At 37.4% G+C, this 15,017-nt stretch overlaps 1 protein-coding gene across 1 annotated transcript in view; it reads right to left on the bottom strand.

Annotated features, from left to right (window-relative positions):
- SLC25A21 (solute carrier family 25 member 21) overlaps positions 1-15,017 on the bottom strand; it is a 511,705-nt gene that overhangs the window by 148,083 nt on the left and 348,605 nt on the right. The window contains exon 3 of the mRNA XM_067737301.1: positions 5,511-5,594. Coding sequence (XP_067593402.1) covers positions 5,511-5,594 — 84 coding nt within the window. The remainder of the gene's footprint in view (positions 1-5,510; positions 5,595-15,017) is intronic.

The following is a 15,017-nucleotide window of genomic DNA, read 5'->3' as shown; positions in this document are numbered from 1 at the left end:
CTGCTTTACTTAGGGGGGTTTTCTATAAGAGCAGGTCTTTCTATTTACAGAGGTTGCTTTAAAATTACCTGGCCCTGTTAGACTAGGTGAACCACTTTTTAAAAGGCAGACCCACCTAGACACCAAATTAAGCTAAAGATCTTGGAGTGAGTCCACCTGTAAAAAGAAAAATGTCCAAATCTTACCAAGTTGTTGATTTTCGAGTCGTAGATGCCCCACTTCATTTGTCTGTGTCACAAGCCACTCATTCCCCTTCTTAATGAAAACAAGAGGGAGTGATTATACCCCCTGGGGCTGTGCCATTTATGCCGTCTGAAAGGCACTTAAACGAGTGGCACATTATCTCACACATCTGGAGTTTACCAAATTAGCCAATTACGCTGGAGCTCATAAAACGAGGCCTTAAATGTCATTTAACTAGAAAATATTATAATCACCAAGTGGTCTGATTGTAAGATGATACTTGGGGCAGCATCAGTGGTTACAGAAAACAAATCGTGAAACAAAACACAGTTCGAATGCCCCCCAAATGCAACCACATATTTTCTACAGTAATACTTTCTGAAGAATACCATATTTCTGAAGGCACCAGCAATCAACATGTTTCTCATCTGAAACTAAGTTTAATCTGACCTCCTGTTTCCTAGTTATTTGCCTTGGGCAAACCAGTGCCCAAGAATTTTCCTCATAAGAAAACTAAGGAACAAGCAGGATCAGAGCAGACTGATGGAAAACCATGAATTCATCAGAGATATGGAGCTCTCTGCAAGAGATGGAACAATGGTTGGATTAAGAGTCTGGAGTTGTCAGAGGTTTGTGGTGCTGCCTCAGAATCGACAGGATTTGGTTGACTGACCATATACTGGTCTCCCATACTTTACTTGAAGGAAGAGATAAAAGCTGCTTTAAATTAGTATGTGATTTGAGGGTAGGAATACCAAAGGTTTTAGAATAGCTATTTAAAAATTAGAGGTTTACAGCCACTACTTCCACATTGTCTTCTTTTCACTTAATAAACAACAAAATTTGGTGTTTAATGAAAGGTGATACAGTGTAATGGAAAAACCATGGTATGTCACTAATACCTGTTTGACTTTGGGGAAGTTGTTTAACTTCTCTGATCATCTGTTACCTCACACAAAATACAGACATACATAATGATGCTGAGCTGTGTTGAGACTAGTGCTGTGCTGAAATGAAAAAGTCCCTGGCACAGTGCCTGGTACACTGAAGAAAATAAATATTAGTTTCATATCTTTCTTTACCTATGTCACCAGAATATCTTAAGTTCTGTTTAACTCTTTTTTTTCTCTTCATTTCAGAAAGAATGGCCACTAGATATTTTCAGAGAACGCAGAGTGAGGAGGTGGGCAGTCCTGGTTTTATTTTAGCATAACTTATAATACCCTCACCCATCTGTGAACATCTCAATCACTCTCTTTAAAGGAATGCTAAGTACAAAAATAGACTAGAAGAACTCTCATGAGATACTCTGAAGCAAAAGGAAATTAGGTGTGATGCAGGAACGCATGGTAAACAGAGATGCCAGCTGCTATTTGCCAGGGGAGTTTACAAAATGAAGCTTACTGGTTTTGAAGGCACCTAGTCAACTAGGCTAAATCTTCATGTCTTCTGGGCTCATGATTATACTAGACGGACCTGTTAGTGTATTCTGTCAAACCAGAGAAAGATGAAGAATCATGGTGACGATGGAGGTACTCTCAACAGTGACAAATTCCTTCCCTGTCAGTTTTCTGCAATGACGACCTTTTTGGTAAAAGCTAAGTAAATATGACAATTCCACATAACAGAAATCCTTACTCACAATTTGGAAGGCCTAGTTTTAAAAACTTAAGTTAATTTCACCTCTGTAAAGCTGGGTTGAAAAACTATGTCCTTAATAACAGCACAATGTATCTATGCTTCTAAGAAGAAAAAAAATCTTAGAAGCAGTAAAGGGATTCAGAACCATGTGACTGAGCTCTTGTCTCTTAGAAATGTGAATTCTGGGCTGAGAGGTGGGGAATTGCATCTCTAAGAATGGTGACAATACCACTTCACTTTCTTACAGTGGGGAAATGGGAGCTCCGTGCAGATTCTAAGTGTGTTAACAGACTTTAAAGTTTTTAAACAACAGAAAAGGACTAGCTTTCAAAACCTTTAACTTGAGGGGCTGGGGGAATTAGATAAGAAGAATCAGGAGATGGGCCGGGGGTACCCGGGCGCTCGCGGCCCTTGCGTTCTTCCTAAAACAAAAACAGAAACAAAAACAAACAAAAAAAAGAAGAACCAGAACAGATGAGCTCTCTTAATTGTTAATAGTCAAACTGACTAGCACTATCCTCCCTGCAGGCCACAGAGCAAACTGGCCTCTACGCACCTGAGTGAAAAACCATCTTTGAAAGCAGAGTATACTGTAAAAGCTAACTAAGAAAATCAAAAGGAACTGTTTTGCTAGGAAAAAAATTCAACACAGCATGTGTTAAAAGGATTTTTTTTTTCTTTTTTCTTCCTCTTTTTTTTTTTTTTAAACTTAAGGCTATGAAATGCTCTTGCTCTGTATCAAAAATAACAGGCAGCTTTCTCTTTGGTATTTTTACAAATATTTCCATCTTTAAGACTGGAGCTTTCTGACTTTTGCTAACAACATGTCCAGATCTAAAGGCATTACAGAAAGAATGTCAATTTGCTTTAGAAGCAATTAAACATACAGTCGAGGAAAAGGCCAATTTTACTATGCAGGGACCACACATACTGTATGTTTGTTACATTACTTGATATCAAAGCAGAAACATCAAATTCTTCCTAAAACACACTTGAAATGAAGAGTCTGGCTAAGGAACTCCCACATCCAATTCAGAGATATCTGTTACAGTTTACAGAACTTGGCAATGCTGACACTATTGTTTTACTGGAAAGAGATAATTTATTGACTATATAATAAACTATGGTTTCTTTAATTATATATATATGTACTGGATAAAATGAACATGATTTTGATCCCAACCGCCATAAATGCGGGCATATTATCAATGACACTTAGGTACCACATCACCAGAGGAATAGCAAGAATTTGCTGATTCTGTGTCACTAGATGACCTCAAAATATTTAATCAGCCTTCAGGATCATTATCATAGCTTCAGAGGGAGTGGTCTATAGCAAGAATTATCATCTTTCTTTTTCATTTTGCATCATCATGATGTTGGTGTGATGACTTTCATTCACTTGTTCAACATGCATTTACTGAGTATCTCTACTCAGTGCCAAACACACGGATAGGGAAAACAGAGGGAAATGAGACGTGCGCCTCAGGGAAATGTATTCTTGGGGTGGGAGAGGGGAGACAGACAGAAAACAAGCTCAATAAATCAGGGTGGTGCACGCTATATAACAGATCTGCGCACGAGGAATGAGCCTGGAAGAAGCAAGGGCTGTCCTAGGAAGGGCTCTGTACACCTGATAAGGAATTTAGACTTTACACTGCAGGCCATATTTTTACATATTCCTGAAACACTCAAAAGATAAAACAATTAAAACAGTATGATACTGGCATAGAGATAGATAAATTAATGAAACAGAATAGGAAATAGAGAAACAGAATAGAAAATTTAGCTGATATATATGTGGAAGTTTAATATACAAAAAAGCTAGCATTTCCAATTAGTGAGTAAGGAATGGATTTTTTCAGCAGTGGTGTTTGGACAACTGAATAACCATTTGAAAATAAAATTTAATTCCTATATGCCATACTGCACATTAAAAAAAGAAATCACAGATGGATTAAAGATTCAGACGTAGATGTTTGTAATCTTGGGGTTAGAGGATGTCCTTCTTTTTTAATGTGTCATCAAGGTCAGATATCACAAAGGAAAAGATAGATATAAGCACAAAATCACAATCTTCAAAACTCACAAACTTCTGAAAGGTGTAAGACACTATAGTTGTAAGACAACTGACAAGTTGGGGAAAATATTTGTAATTTATGTAATAGTTGAAGGATTAGTACCTATAATATATACAGAACTCCTACAAATTAATTAAAAAATATAACCTAAGAGAAATGGGCGAGAGACACAAAATAAGCAATTCATGAAAGAAAGAATACCTAATGATATAAAAGTATGCTCAACCCCAGTTACAATCAAAGGAATACTATTAAGACACTTTTATTTTTCACTTATTAGATTATAAACAGGAGATGCATATTAGTGACAGATATATCAAATAATGACTGATAATGTCCAGTGTTTGAGAGGGTGTGGAGAAGTGAGAACTCTCAAATACTAAGGATATAAAAGTCAGTACATACTTTTTGGAAGATAATTTGGCAACATCTATGATATAAAATGTGCATATCATTTGATCTTATAAGTCCATTGATAGCAATTTTTAAAAATAGAAATATATATATATATATATACACACACATACACACATAAATGCGAAAAAACAGTATGAGAATATATACTGTACTATTGTTTATAATAGTGAAAATATGGAAACAACCTAATGGGCCACCAAAGGGATTAATTTAATAAACTGCAGTATGTAGGTAAATAAATTACTATGCTGTTGTTAAAAAGAATCTATTGGCATGAGACGACATAAATGACATATGTTTAATTAGCAAAAGAGTAGCCCCAGTATAATCTGCTAAGAGAGGTAGTGAACTACAGAGTTAGGAGCATGGGCTTTGGGGTCAAGCTCACTGGATTTGAGTCCCAGCTTCAAGATTTACCAGATATGTGAAAATTACTAACTTTTCTGAGTCTTGGTTTCTTCATCTGTCCAACTGGAATGGCTCCTAACAGAACCTACTCTAAGAGTTATATGGAGAATTCCTAGTACATAGTAGAGGCTAAACATGTACTAGTTGTTATTATTACTGTTATCTTTTTGGTATAATGATTATTTTCAACCAATTCTCTTATGAAAACAACTTCAAAAAGCACATCTAATATCCTTTGGAAAATTATGCTCAATAGAGACTTTAACTGAATCTATACATCAAAGACAATTTTAGTTTATGTAACAAAAATATTCTATTTATCTGATCATCTAATAGATAGGATGATGAACCTGACACATCAATTTTTGATAAAGATATGTTTTGATTGAATATTCATAAACCAGAATGCAAACAAGGAACACATTTGGGCGCTATATTTAAGAATCAAAATAAAGAACTATCACATTTAGATATCCCCAGTTATAAGAACTTTAAAAAGCCTCAATAGCACAAAATAAAAATTGTCCTCTAGTCATCAAACTATTATTCATAAAGGATATTATTAACATCCTTTTTGTGGTAGTTTCTATCATATACATATTTAATTTTCAACCGTATTATCCAGAAAAACACATACAAAAATAGGAAGACACCCTTTTAAATATTTTTCCCTACTAAGACTAGGAAAAGAAATCATTCAAAATGAGAAAACACGTTGTGCAGTAATATATTAAAATGCCCACATCAACATAGAGACTATATATAAAGAACCATACATACCCTTCTGTGCGGAAAATCATTCGAAAGCTGTCTCCTAAGCTTTTGTAACTGTTTGGATCAGTTGCACATCTCTGAATCTGGAACCTAGAAACAAAATCAAACAAACAAAAAAAATCCAAGTTAAGGATTTTGCCAAATGGCTTTTCTCATTTTTCAAAGTCTTAGGAGACTCAGCCTTTTCAGATTAATCTAAAATATTCTGGGTTTTGCTACAGATTTTACTGATTTATTTGTCTTGTATAATCTTTACCTTATTTTTGTAGCCTTTAAAATTATGATATTTCTCTGTACTTTAATAGAACTGCAGAAAGAGTTGTTTTCATCTGTTTCTTAGCTAGGCAGATGCACCCTGAGGCATTTATGCTTTTTTCTTTTGCGAAAAGCACACACAGATGTCATAGATTGTTTTAATGCATAATTCAGAAATCTGAAGATGCATATGAAACAAATAAGTAGCTCTATTTCTTATCTTAATTAGTGCTCTTTGATGGTAATTTAATACAAAGTTTAAAAATACAGAGCAGCTAATATGGCCTAACTTTGATCCTGATTATGAATTTGGAATTCATTCTGGCAGACAGGAGCCTGCGTTTAGAGCAAGAATTCGGGTCATACCGTGATACAATTTATTATCAGTACTTCATGATAGAGCAGAGTGGTCACTAGGGGTAGTTCCGGTTACCTGGACCTTCACAGAAGCACAGTGCTCTGCATGTAGTTTGTGCGCAATAAAGATGTATCCCATTTTAGAAAGCCAAATTCTTTTTTTCGTCTTCGTTTTTGGTATGATCATGCATCTCAGAACTCTAGCCTTCAAAACGTGGAAGTTCCCGGTGTGAGGGTCTTACGTATTTTGTGTCTTTCCCTGGGGTCTGTTTCTAATGAGATTTATGACAAGTATTGTCATTTCCCTACACCCCAGTTCTCCAGTTTCGCTTTTCTTTAGGCTGCCTACTCCTTGTGTTTAACCTTCTTGTCCCAATTCTAAGTTAAGCCCCTTCTTCCTTCTGTACTTCCCTCCACGGTTTTAGCAAGCCTTTTAAAATAGAAATTCTCAGAAACACCCCTAATACTGTCTACTCTAAGATGCTTTTCTCAGATTGTTAGATTTATGACATGAACACAACTTCTAATTCTGAGAATGATTTATTTTATAGTTCTAGGCCCCAGGGAATTATGCTGCAAACTAACACATATATCACAGAGAAGTGTGAATATTTTGCTTTGACTGAAGTGATTGGGCATATGAACAGAATAAGTAGACGATAAGACTGGAAAGTGAGGCTGGATTACATTTGAGTTTGTGAAGTGGAGAGGTGCTGAACGTGATTGTGCGGAGAGTAGCCGTCCTGAGATGAAGGAGTTGATTCTTCCAGTAGAGTACTTGAAATATACAAATTCCTAATAAAATATTTATTGTCTGATTGGGTGGATTAGAATGGGAGTATGGAGGGCAGAATGATGATGAAGGCAATTATGATAGTCTGGGTGAAGATAATGATGCCAGAATATGAATGGAGGAAACAAATGTAATAAAAGAGGTGTGCTTGCTGGGTGATTGTTTTTTTCTTTAAATCAATGGGTTTTTTAAATGATACATTCAACATGATCCTCTCTTGATCCTCATCAACCCAGCAAGTAATATTCCACTGCCCTAGACTTACTATTGCCAAAGTTTAAAATGTCATAAATATTCGTAATGTTTTTGCTTGTCAAACTTACATCTCTATTAGTATGATCATTTTTAGGAGGTTAGTTTCTAGGCAAGAACTGTATCCCTAAAATTTAAATTGCATGGAGCTTATCAGAAGATCATGAAGCATTACGACTAACTCATTTAAACTGTTCTGGATCCAGAGGTGCATTTGGTGTGTGTATAACCACTGGCCTAGAAGACTCAGTAAGCGGTTCTGTCTAGAATCGAGAACATGATTTGATGGTCAGGTAGGTGGACCACGTTTGGTATTTCTGGACTACTGTATGTAGATGAGATAATCTGGGACTTGGGATACAAATGAATTAACTAATGCTAAACACAAAACAGTACAATGGAATAACTACAGGTAAGTTTATACAACAAATAATCTTGGAACATAGAGAGCGATTTCCAAAATACGACTTTGATCCTAATTCAGAAAAGAATCTCCATCTTTGCATTTGTATATTTGTAACCTACGTTCATTGTTGGGTATGAAAAATTTCTTATGTCTAACTTTCAAGAGAATAACTTAAAATAGTTTTATATATTATAAAAACATTACATGCTTATAGATTTTTCTCATAATATCTGTAATAATTTTCATTAAGTGCATTTCCCCCTGTCAAATTCCTTTCTGGATACTTTTCTCCCAAATTACCAAGTATTTTTTAAATATTTGCCATATGAAATAAGATGCTATAGGTTTTACGAAAACCCAGGGCATTATCCCCACTCTCAAGAAACCCAATAAATAAATGAGAAAAAAATTTTTACAATAAAAGGGAAAATATCCAAAATGTCAAGTAGCATCAGCACAAGTTGCCCAGGTGTTCATCAGAGGGAGCAATTACTGCTTTCTGCAGAGGATCAGGAAGGATCTCAGGAGGGAGAAGGGATTTAAGCTGGTCCTATAGGATTCAGAGAGGCAAAAAGAGTAAGCCAGGAGGAAGCATTTCAGGTGGGGAATTGAGAGAGGGAAAGATGTCCTTTTAATAGAAGTGAAAGAAAAGATCTCCCACCATGACAACCTCCAGTGTTTCGTTCAGGATGGATGTTACAGCATCCTGCTGGTGGCATTCAGCTGCTCAGGGTGGATGGAGACCTGAGCGGGTTAGAGGAGGGTGTTTATGAGATAAAGTCAATGACCAATATAGAGCGTTTGGCCTTTTCCTGCTCCTCAGCGGAGCATTTCAGATAACTCTGTGGCCATCTCACAGTCATGTGACCCGGTCCTAGAAGGAACTGTGAGTCACCAGAGGGACCAAAGCAAGTGAATCCTAATGGCAAGAAAATTGACCTTAGCTCCTCTTTTATTGATGGGGTTAGAGACATCAGCTTTGTCTATGATGTCTGCATGTACCAGTAATACCAAGGTGGGTCCTCTGTCAGCTTACACAAAAATGAATACGGAGTACAATTACTTCTTAATTAACTAGTTATCTAACTTGGCTATTGGAAGTCTAGGCACTTCACTCATTAGTTGCAATTTCTTTCTTTTTTCAGAATCCAACAGATGATAATATTTCCAATCCACTATTCTCAGTTAATGAGTTCTTGAATACTTACTATGTATTAGGTACTCCACTATTTGGGGCATTATGAAGAAATAAGAAATAATCCTGCCCTTTAGAAGTTTATAGTTATGTGAAGGAGATGTACAAATAGATGATTACCATATGCAAGGAATAATGTTTAGGAATAGTATTTCAGAGTATCAATGTCAGACAATTAGTTTTACTGGCACTGAATAAACACTAGTATTACTTTTACTGGAGATGATCTTATCTATGGCTGACAGAAAATAGTATCAATATTATGCAGTGACATTAGAGGGAAGAGGGAAAACGGGAAGGATATATTTGGGCTAAATATCTGTGATTAAACCTTACCCTTCCACTTTAAAACAGGCAGCAAGGACAGTCAGCGGAATCTTAGAGGAGTGTTCCATTTAGAAGCTGACTGTCTGATGAGTGATGCTGTGTTCATTACAAACAGGAGCGGCAACATCAAATAGCATCACACGAGGAGAGTCCACAAGCCGTGTTGCAGAGCAATGCAAAAGGATGGTCAGGCATGGTACATACTAATTCCTCTGTAAAGCCTCCCACCATTCCTTACTATCCTAAAGTAGCTAGAGGTCCCATTAAACAGGCAAAGGCAAGTACAGCTGTCACTTCTACTGCACATCTCACTTACGGCGTGTCTGCACTCTGCAGAGAAAGTCCATGCTGTATTTAGTTCCACTACACATGACTTATTCTGATCACAGAGTTATCAGTTCTTCTAAGGAATCTGTTTCAAGTTGATATAATTACAGTGCATTTTGGTCAATCATGTAAAACAGCAATTTCCTTCTTCGTCTCTTACATTTCAGCAACTTAAAAGGTTTCTCTCGAATTGAGGCTTTACATCAGCATTTTCCAAGCTGCGTTCTGTGCTAACAAATTCTCTCTATGCTCGAGGAGACAATTTCCCAGTTACGTAATAGAACTCTTTGTAAAATTACAAAGGCAAAGCCACACTACTCTAAATACAATCAAGATATCTAGAAGAAAAGATTGGACTTTCCCATTGTCCTAATAAAAGCAGTTTGGCCACATCTGGAATCTCCATCTGAGGAACTTCTTTTATTAGAATGAAAACTTGCTGCCAAATGGGCAAATTGGACAATGGAGTAATACTTAAGAAATATTCAGTGCCTAATATCAGGTCAGAAAGAAACACAGGCAAAGGAGTGCGGCTCAAACCCTACGCTCCATTGCCCAGCAGCCAGTGGTCCCATCTGCCATGGAGCCAGGGAGCCTGGTGCTACACACTCTCAAAACTGGGAGGGAACAGCCCTACCATCCACCACACCATAAATATGAAGCAAGTTATTGCGGTTACGACAGGGCAAGGAAGAGCTGCTCAATGTTCATGAGCAAATGTACAAGCATATTTTTAGAAGCAAAAGAATGTTCTCACTCACTGAAATATTTTTCTTTAAACTGGTCAAGAACCATTACTGCACTATTTCCTCCGACTTGATTGTGTGCTTAGTCAGTGATACCAAAGTCTGTTGTTGACTCTTAGCACTGTTAGAAATGTCACTTTAGGCATTCAGCTTGTCTGAGCACTTCCTAAGATATCATAAGAATGATACGTGTTGAGAAATACAATGACTTTATTACTGCCTTAAAAGCTGTAGAATGAGGTTGTTTGAAAATTCCTAAATCTCACATTTATGCAATGCCTTTATTTTCCAAAGTAAACTTTACATCTATCATCTTCATCTACTGTTGGCTGATGGAGTCTATACTGGGAAGTGGAGGCTTTAGGGCGCGTGCACACACACACACACACACACACACACACATGCACATATATATATATATGTATATATACATGTATATGTATATGTAATCTATATATTTACATGAAGGGCAGCAATTGAGTTGCAGAGTCCGATTGGGGTAGGTGATAAGATTTGTCCTGAAGCTATATTTGCATAGCACATGCTCTGCTTTTTAGTTAGATCATATGATTATTTGCGGTACTTTAGGGTTGGGAACTGATGGAGATTTGGGAATGGGGGCAAAAGCCATCCTAACCCATCCCTTTGGCATTGCCACCAATCCTAAGCAAAGCAGTGAGATAGGTGGGTTTTATTTCTAGCATCACCTCCAGATCATTTTCCAGTCCAAGAGTATTCTCATGCTCTCTCTTACCTTCCCCTATTCAACCCTGCTCTCAGAAAAGCATTCACACCAATCATTTATCCTTATCGTGGCTTTTAATTTGATATGCCGTCTTCCAGAACTTGTCCCTTGTTAAAGGGATTTCAGCTCTCAAGGAGGTGGCGCGAAGGTCTGGTTTTGTTTAGGGTGGGGATGCAGGGGTACCTTTACCACCAGAGATAGCCCTCAGTGGTTGTTTTTTTCCTGAGTGGAATTTTATGCTACCATAATGCACTGCTACATAAAAATTACACCTTTGTGTCAAAGGAGGTGAGGCACTTGGGAAACTGAGACATTGACTAGGAGCCACCAGTTTCAGCTCCAGTGCTGTCACCGATGAATAGTGTAAACTGGTGAGAACTGTAATTTAACTCCTCTTTGCCTTTCTCCTCAGTGGTAAAATGGCACCACAGACATTAGAGGACACTTTGATTTTGAAGGGACGGTGACACACTGACTTAATATTTGAGCTTGTTAGCCATAACAAATGTCTCTTCTCTCGAAGAGACATTTCATTGTGTTTTGTAAAGCTCCAAATTCCATATTTTATAAGGGTGGGAGACTGTTAATAAAAATTGTACACTGACAATAAGTGGTGATGAGCCTAATGAAACTCCCTGCAGAGATCTTTGTAAATGTGATATGAACAAAGATTATTAGTAATTACCAGAATGTTACATGTGCGCCTTAATAAACACTTAAGAAACCCACCAGTGAATCAGAGATTAACAGACTAAAGGTTTGCAATTACAGAACACATTAAAAGGATAACTGTAGGAAGATTAAATAAAGATTTTAATTCACTGTAATTAGCCTATCTTACTGAAATAAGATGTTGCTCCTAGAGTATTTTTGCATGCTTACTGGTTCGTTGCGCATGGGCAAAGTCACTGAACATGCAAAGACACGTTTGAGCCTTTGAAATTTAGGGGTACACGCCTATGTTACGAACTTTGGAAAAAGGCCCTAGAAAGCACATCTTTAGAAAAATTCCCATCATGTATATTTGTTTCTTGTACTCTGAAAAATCACCTTATACTGAGGCTGCCCCAAGAGAAGAAATACCCCCTTCCCATAAAAGGCTAACCACTGAACTGAAGGGGGAAGGAGGCTTTGCATTTGTCATCCTTGTAGAAAGAGCATCGGATGGTGGGGAGTTGACACTGCTGATTTGGGAGATGATTCTATCAGTTTTCTTCAGCAAGTGCTGGGGAGAAAGGTTTTCTCCTAACATTTCTCTATATCCATAGCTTTCCTGTTCTAATTTTAAGTCCCTGGTGATTGTGAGTGGTAATTAAAAAAAAAAAATCTTAAGCTATGGGTATTTTGTTTTACTCCAGATTAAACATAACAAAAATCCATATAACGTTGCCTTAGCCATGATAAGCACAAGAGTCCTTTAATCATGTTGGAAGGGTGTGGTTTACAGTTCTAGATGCAGATTTCTGTCTCAACATTTCCTGAGATACCCATCTGCACAAGGGGCAAGGTTAAGAGTTCTGGAGACCCAACAATGAACAGACCACGAATGGAACGAACAGGTGGGGGGCAGGGAAATGTTAGTAATTAATTATAAAATAAGGCAGAACACAAGTATTAAATAGAGATTCTAGGAATTTAGTTTATCTGCAATTTAAGCATTGCCTTTGCTTGTTGGGTTCACAGTCTAGGCCTGGCATCAATTAACACCCTAAAATAATGTTAACAAATCCACAAGGGTCATGAGTTTGGCTCTGCCTCAGCAGTGATCACTGACTGAAGTTCAGAAGCTGTACTCACATATTTGGCTACTCATCAAATTATTCTGAAAATTCATGGAAAAGAAATATACTTTTCCTGATTGTTGCTCAGTCATTTCCCTAGGAGAGAATCTCTTTATAAAAGAAATAGGTAACTTTACCTGGTAAAAATTAAGAAAAGAGGCCCTTTGTCTGTTTAAAAGTCTGAATGTCTTTACTAGGAGTAGGTGGGCTGGGCTATGCTTTGGCTTAGTGTTTATGATGTTGTAAAGAAGACCAATAAATTTCTCTATGTTATTATAGAACAGTTTATAATTTGAAGAAATATGTAACCTGGAGTGCTCAGTCAGCCAAGATAATTACTGCAGATAAGGTAATAACATCTTGGCAAGGCCACAAAAGCAAGGGAAATCTTCTGTGCCGTGTAATTTCGAACACATTTTTGAACAGAGCCTCAAAAATATTATCTCTCTGAACTATCAGATCAACCCAGATAGCCTGATTATACTTTTGGTAATTTCCTGTGATCCTAGACACATCTAATTGCAGTCTCATTTCACAAGCCAAGAAGATTTAAAACCTGATAGTCTGTGACTGTACATTTTACAGTTCACACTTTAACAGTACACTTAAATATCCTGTAAATGGTTCATCATTTTGCTAACCACAAATTTTGTTACAATAAACATTTACCTACTTGTCCAGAATAGTGTGATGAAATAGATCTAGTTTTGTACATCTTAACACAATTATAAGACATATAGTATTCCTAGAATTTAGAACCTGGGTAAAATTTGACATTGTAAAATGAATCATGATAAGAGAGTTTATGCTACCATCTGGCACAAGTTCTTCCAGTTGTTTATATTACTTAAGGGATAATAACTAAGTACACTGACAATATAATTCTACAATTTATTTTAATGACGATATGCTAGTTAACAAGTCAGAGACAAATGATCAGTAGATATAACAACCTAAATCTAATAATGTTAAACCACAAGCAATAAAACAGGTTAATTGACAGAGCTGTACGATTAAAATGTTCCAAGCATAAACTGGTCTCAATTAAACAAAAGCTTGACTAGCATGTCTTTCAGTCACTTTGCTTTGTAAAATACCAATCACGTTATAAAACTAAGCTTAATATCAGATTATAGTGCTGCCACTCTTTGAAAATACATATGTGTGTATATGTGCCTACATTTAATTAAAATTCACATTTAATGCCAACAAATGACCTCACACCCCGATACATCCATCTACATTTTCCCAAGTACATTAACCTAGGCTGGCCATTAGACTGGTTGATTAGCATGAATCCAACTCATACTTGGGAAATGAGGGAAGGATGGATCACAGATTGGAAATAAAACCCATTACCAAGGTGATGAAAATAGAGAGGGCTAAATCAACTTCAGCAATCAAATATTAAAATAACCACAGTCGGGCTCCCCTGGTGGCGCAGTGGTTGAGAGTCCGCCTACCGATGCAGGCGACGCGGGTTCGTGCCCTGGTCCGGGAAGATCCCACATGCCGCGGAGCGGCTGGGCCCGTGAGCCATGGCCGCTGAGCCTGCGCGTCCGGAGCCTGCGCGTCCGGAGCCTGCGCGTCCGGAGCCTGTGCTCCGCAGCGGAAGAGGCCACAACAGTGAGAGGCCCGCGTACCGCAAAAAGGAAAAAAAAACAAAAAACAAAAAAACCAGAGTCATGACAAGTATCATAGTTTTCCCATATTCCCAAAATAACGTCAGTTTTTCAAAATTTAACCCCCCTAAAAAAAAGTTAGCTATGTTCTTTCTCTCTCTGATTCTCCCTTTCCTGTCCCCACCAACTTGGGTTCACAACTTTCCCTAACGTTCACCAATAGCACCTACTATCTCATGGCAGAGGACCATATGGCATCATTCTTACCTGTTGAACCTCTGCTCATTGCTCTGGATGAGACTCAGATTCTTGGTTTCTTGTCTCCATAAAAGATTTCCAGAACAGGGGATTCAAAAGCAGTCAAATCTACCCGAATCTTACTTGCCCTGGGAACTGAGCCACTTGACAAAAATTAATTATGCACCAGAGACCATAAGCCTGGGTCCCAGTGAGGGGGAATGTCAGGCAAGACAGAGTCTCTGGAGACCTAATACACACAATCCATCTTATTTTAACTGATCAAATGTGCCTATTTTATAGTTTATTTAGTACTGATAAGAAAGGACGCTTTTCAATAATGTCAAAGAAAGAAAGATGAAAGAAGTGGGTGGTTTCTTTGTATTCATAAGCTTATTCTAGAAAGAAATTTGAAGAATGGAGATAATAAACTTGGCTATTAAGGAAGTAAACATGCTTATGCTTATCAG

Source organism: Pseudorca crassidens, chromosome 1 (assembly GCF_039906515.1).
Source record: "Pseudorca crassidens isolate mPseCra1 chromosome 1, mPseCra1.hap1, whole genome shotgun sequence".
Classification (NCBI taxonomy): Eukaryota; Metazoa; Chordata; class Mammalia; order Artiodactyla; family Delphinidae; genus Pseudorca; species Pseudorca crassidens.
The sequence above is the reverse complement of the archived record's forward strand: the minus strand, read 5'-3'. Positions and strand labels throughout refer to the sequence as shown.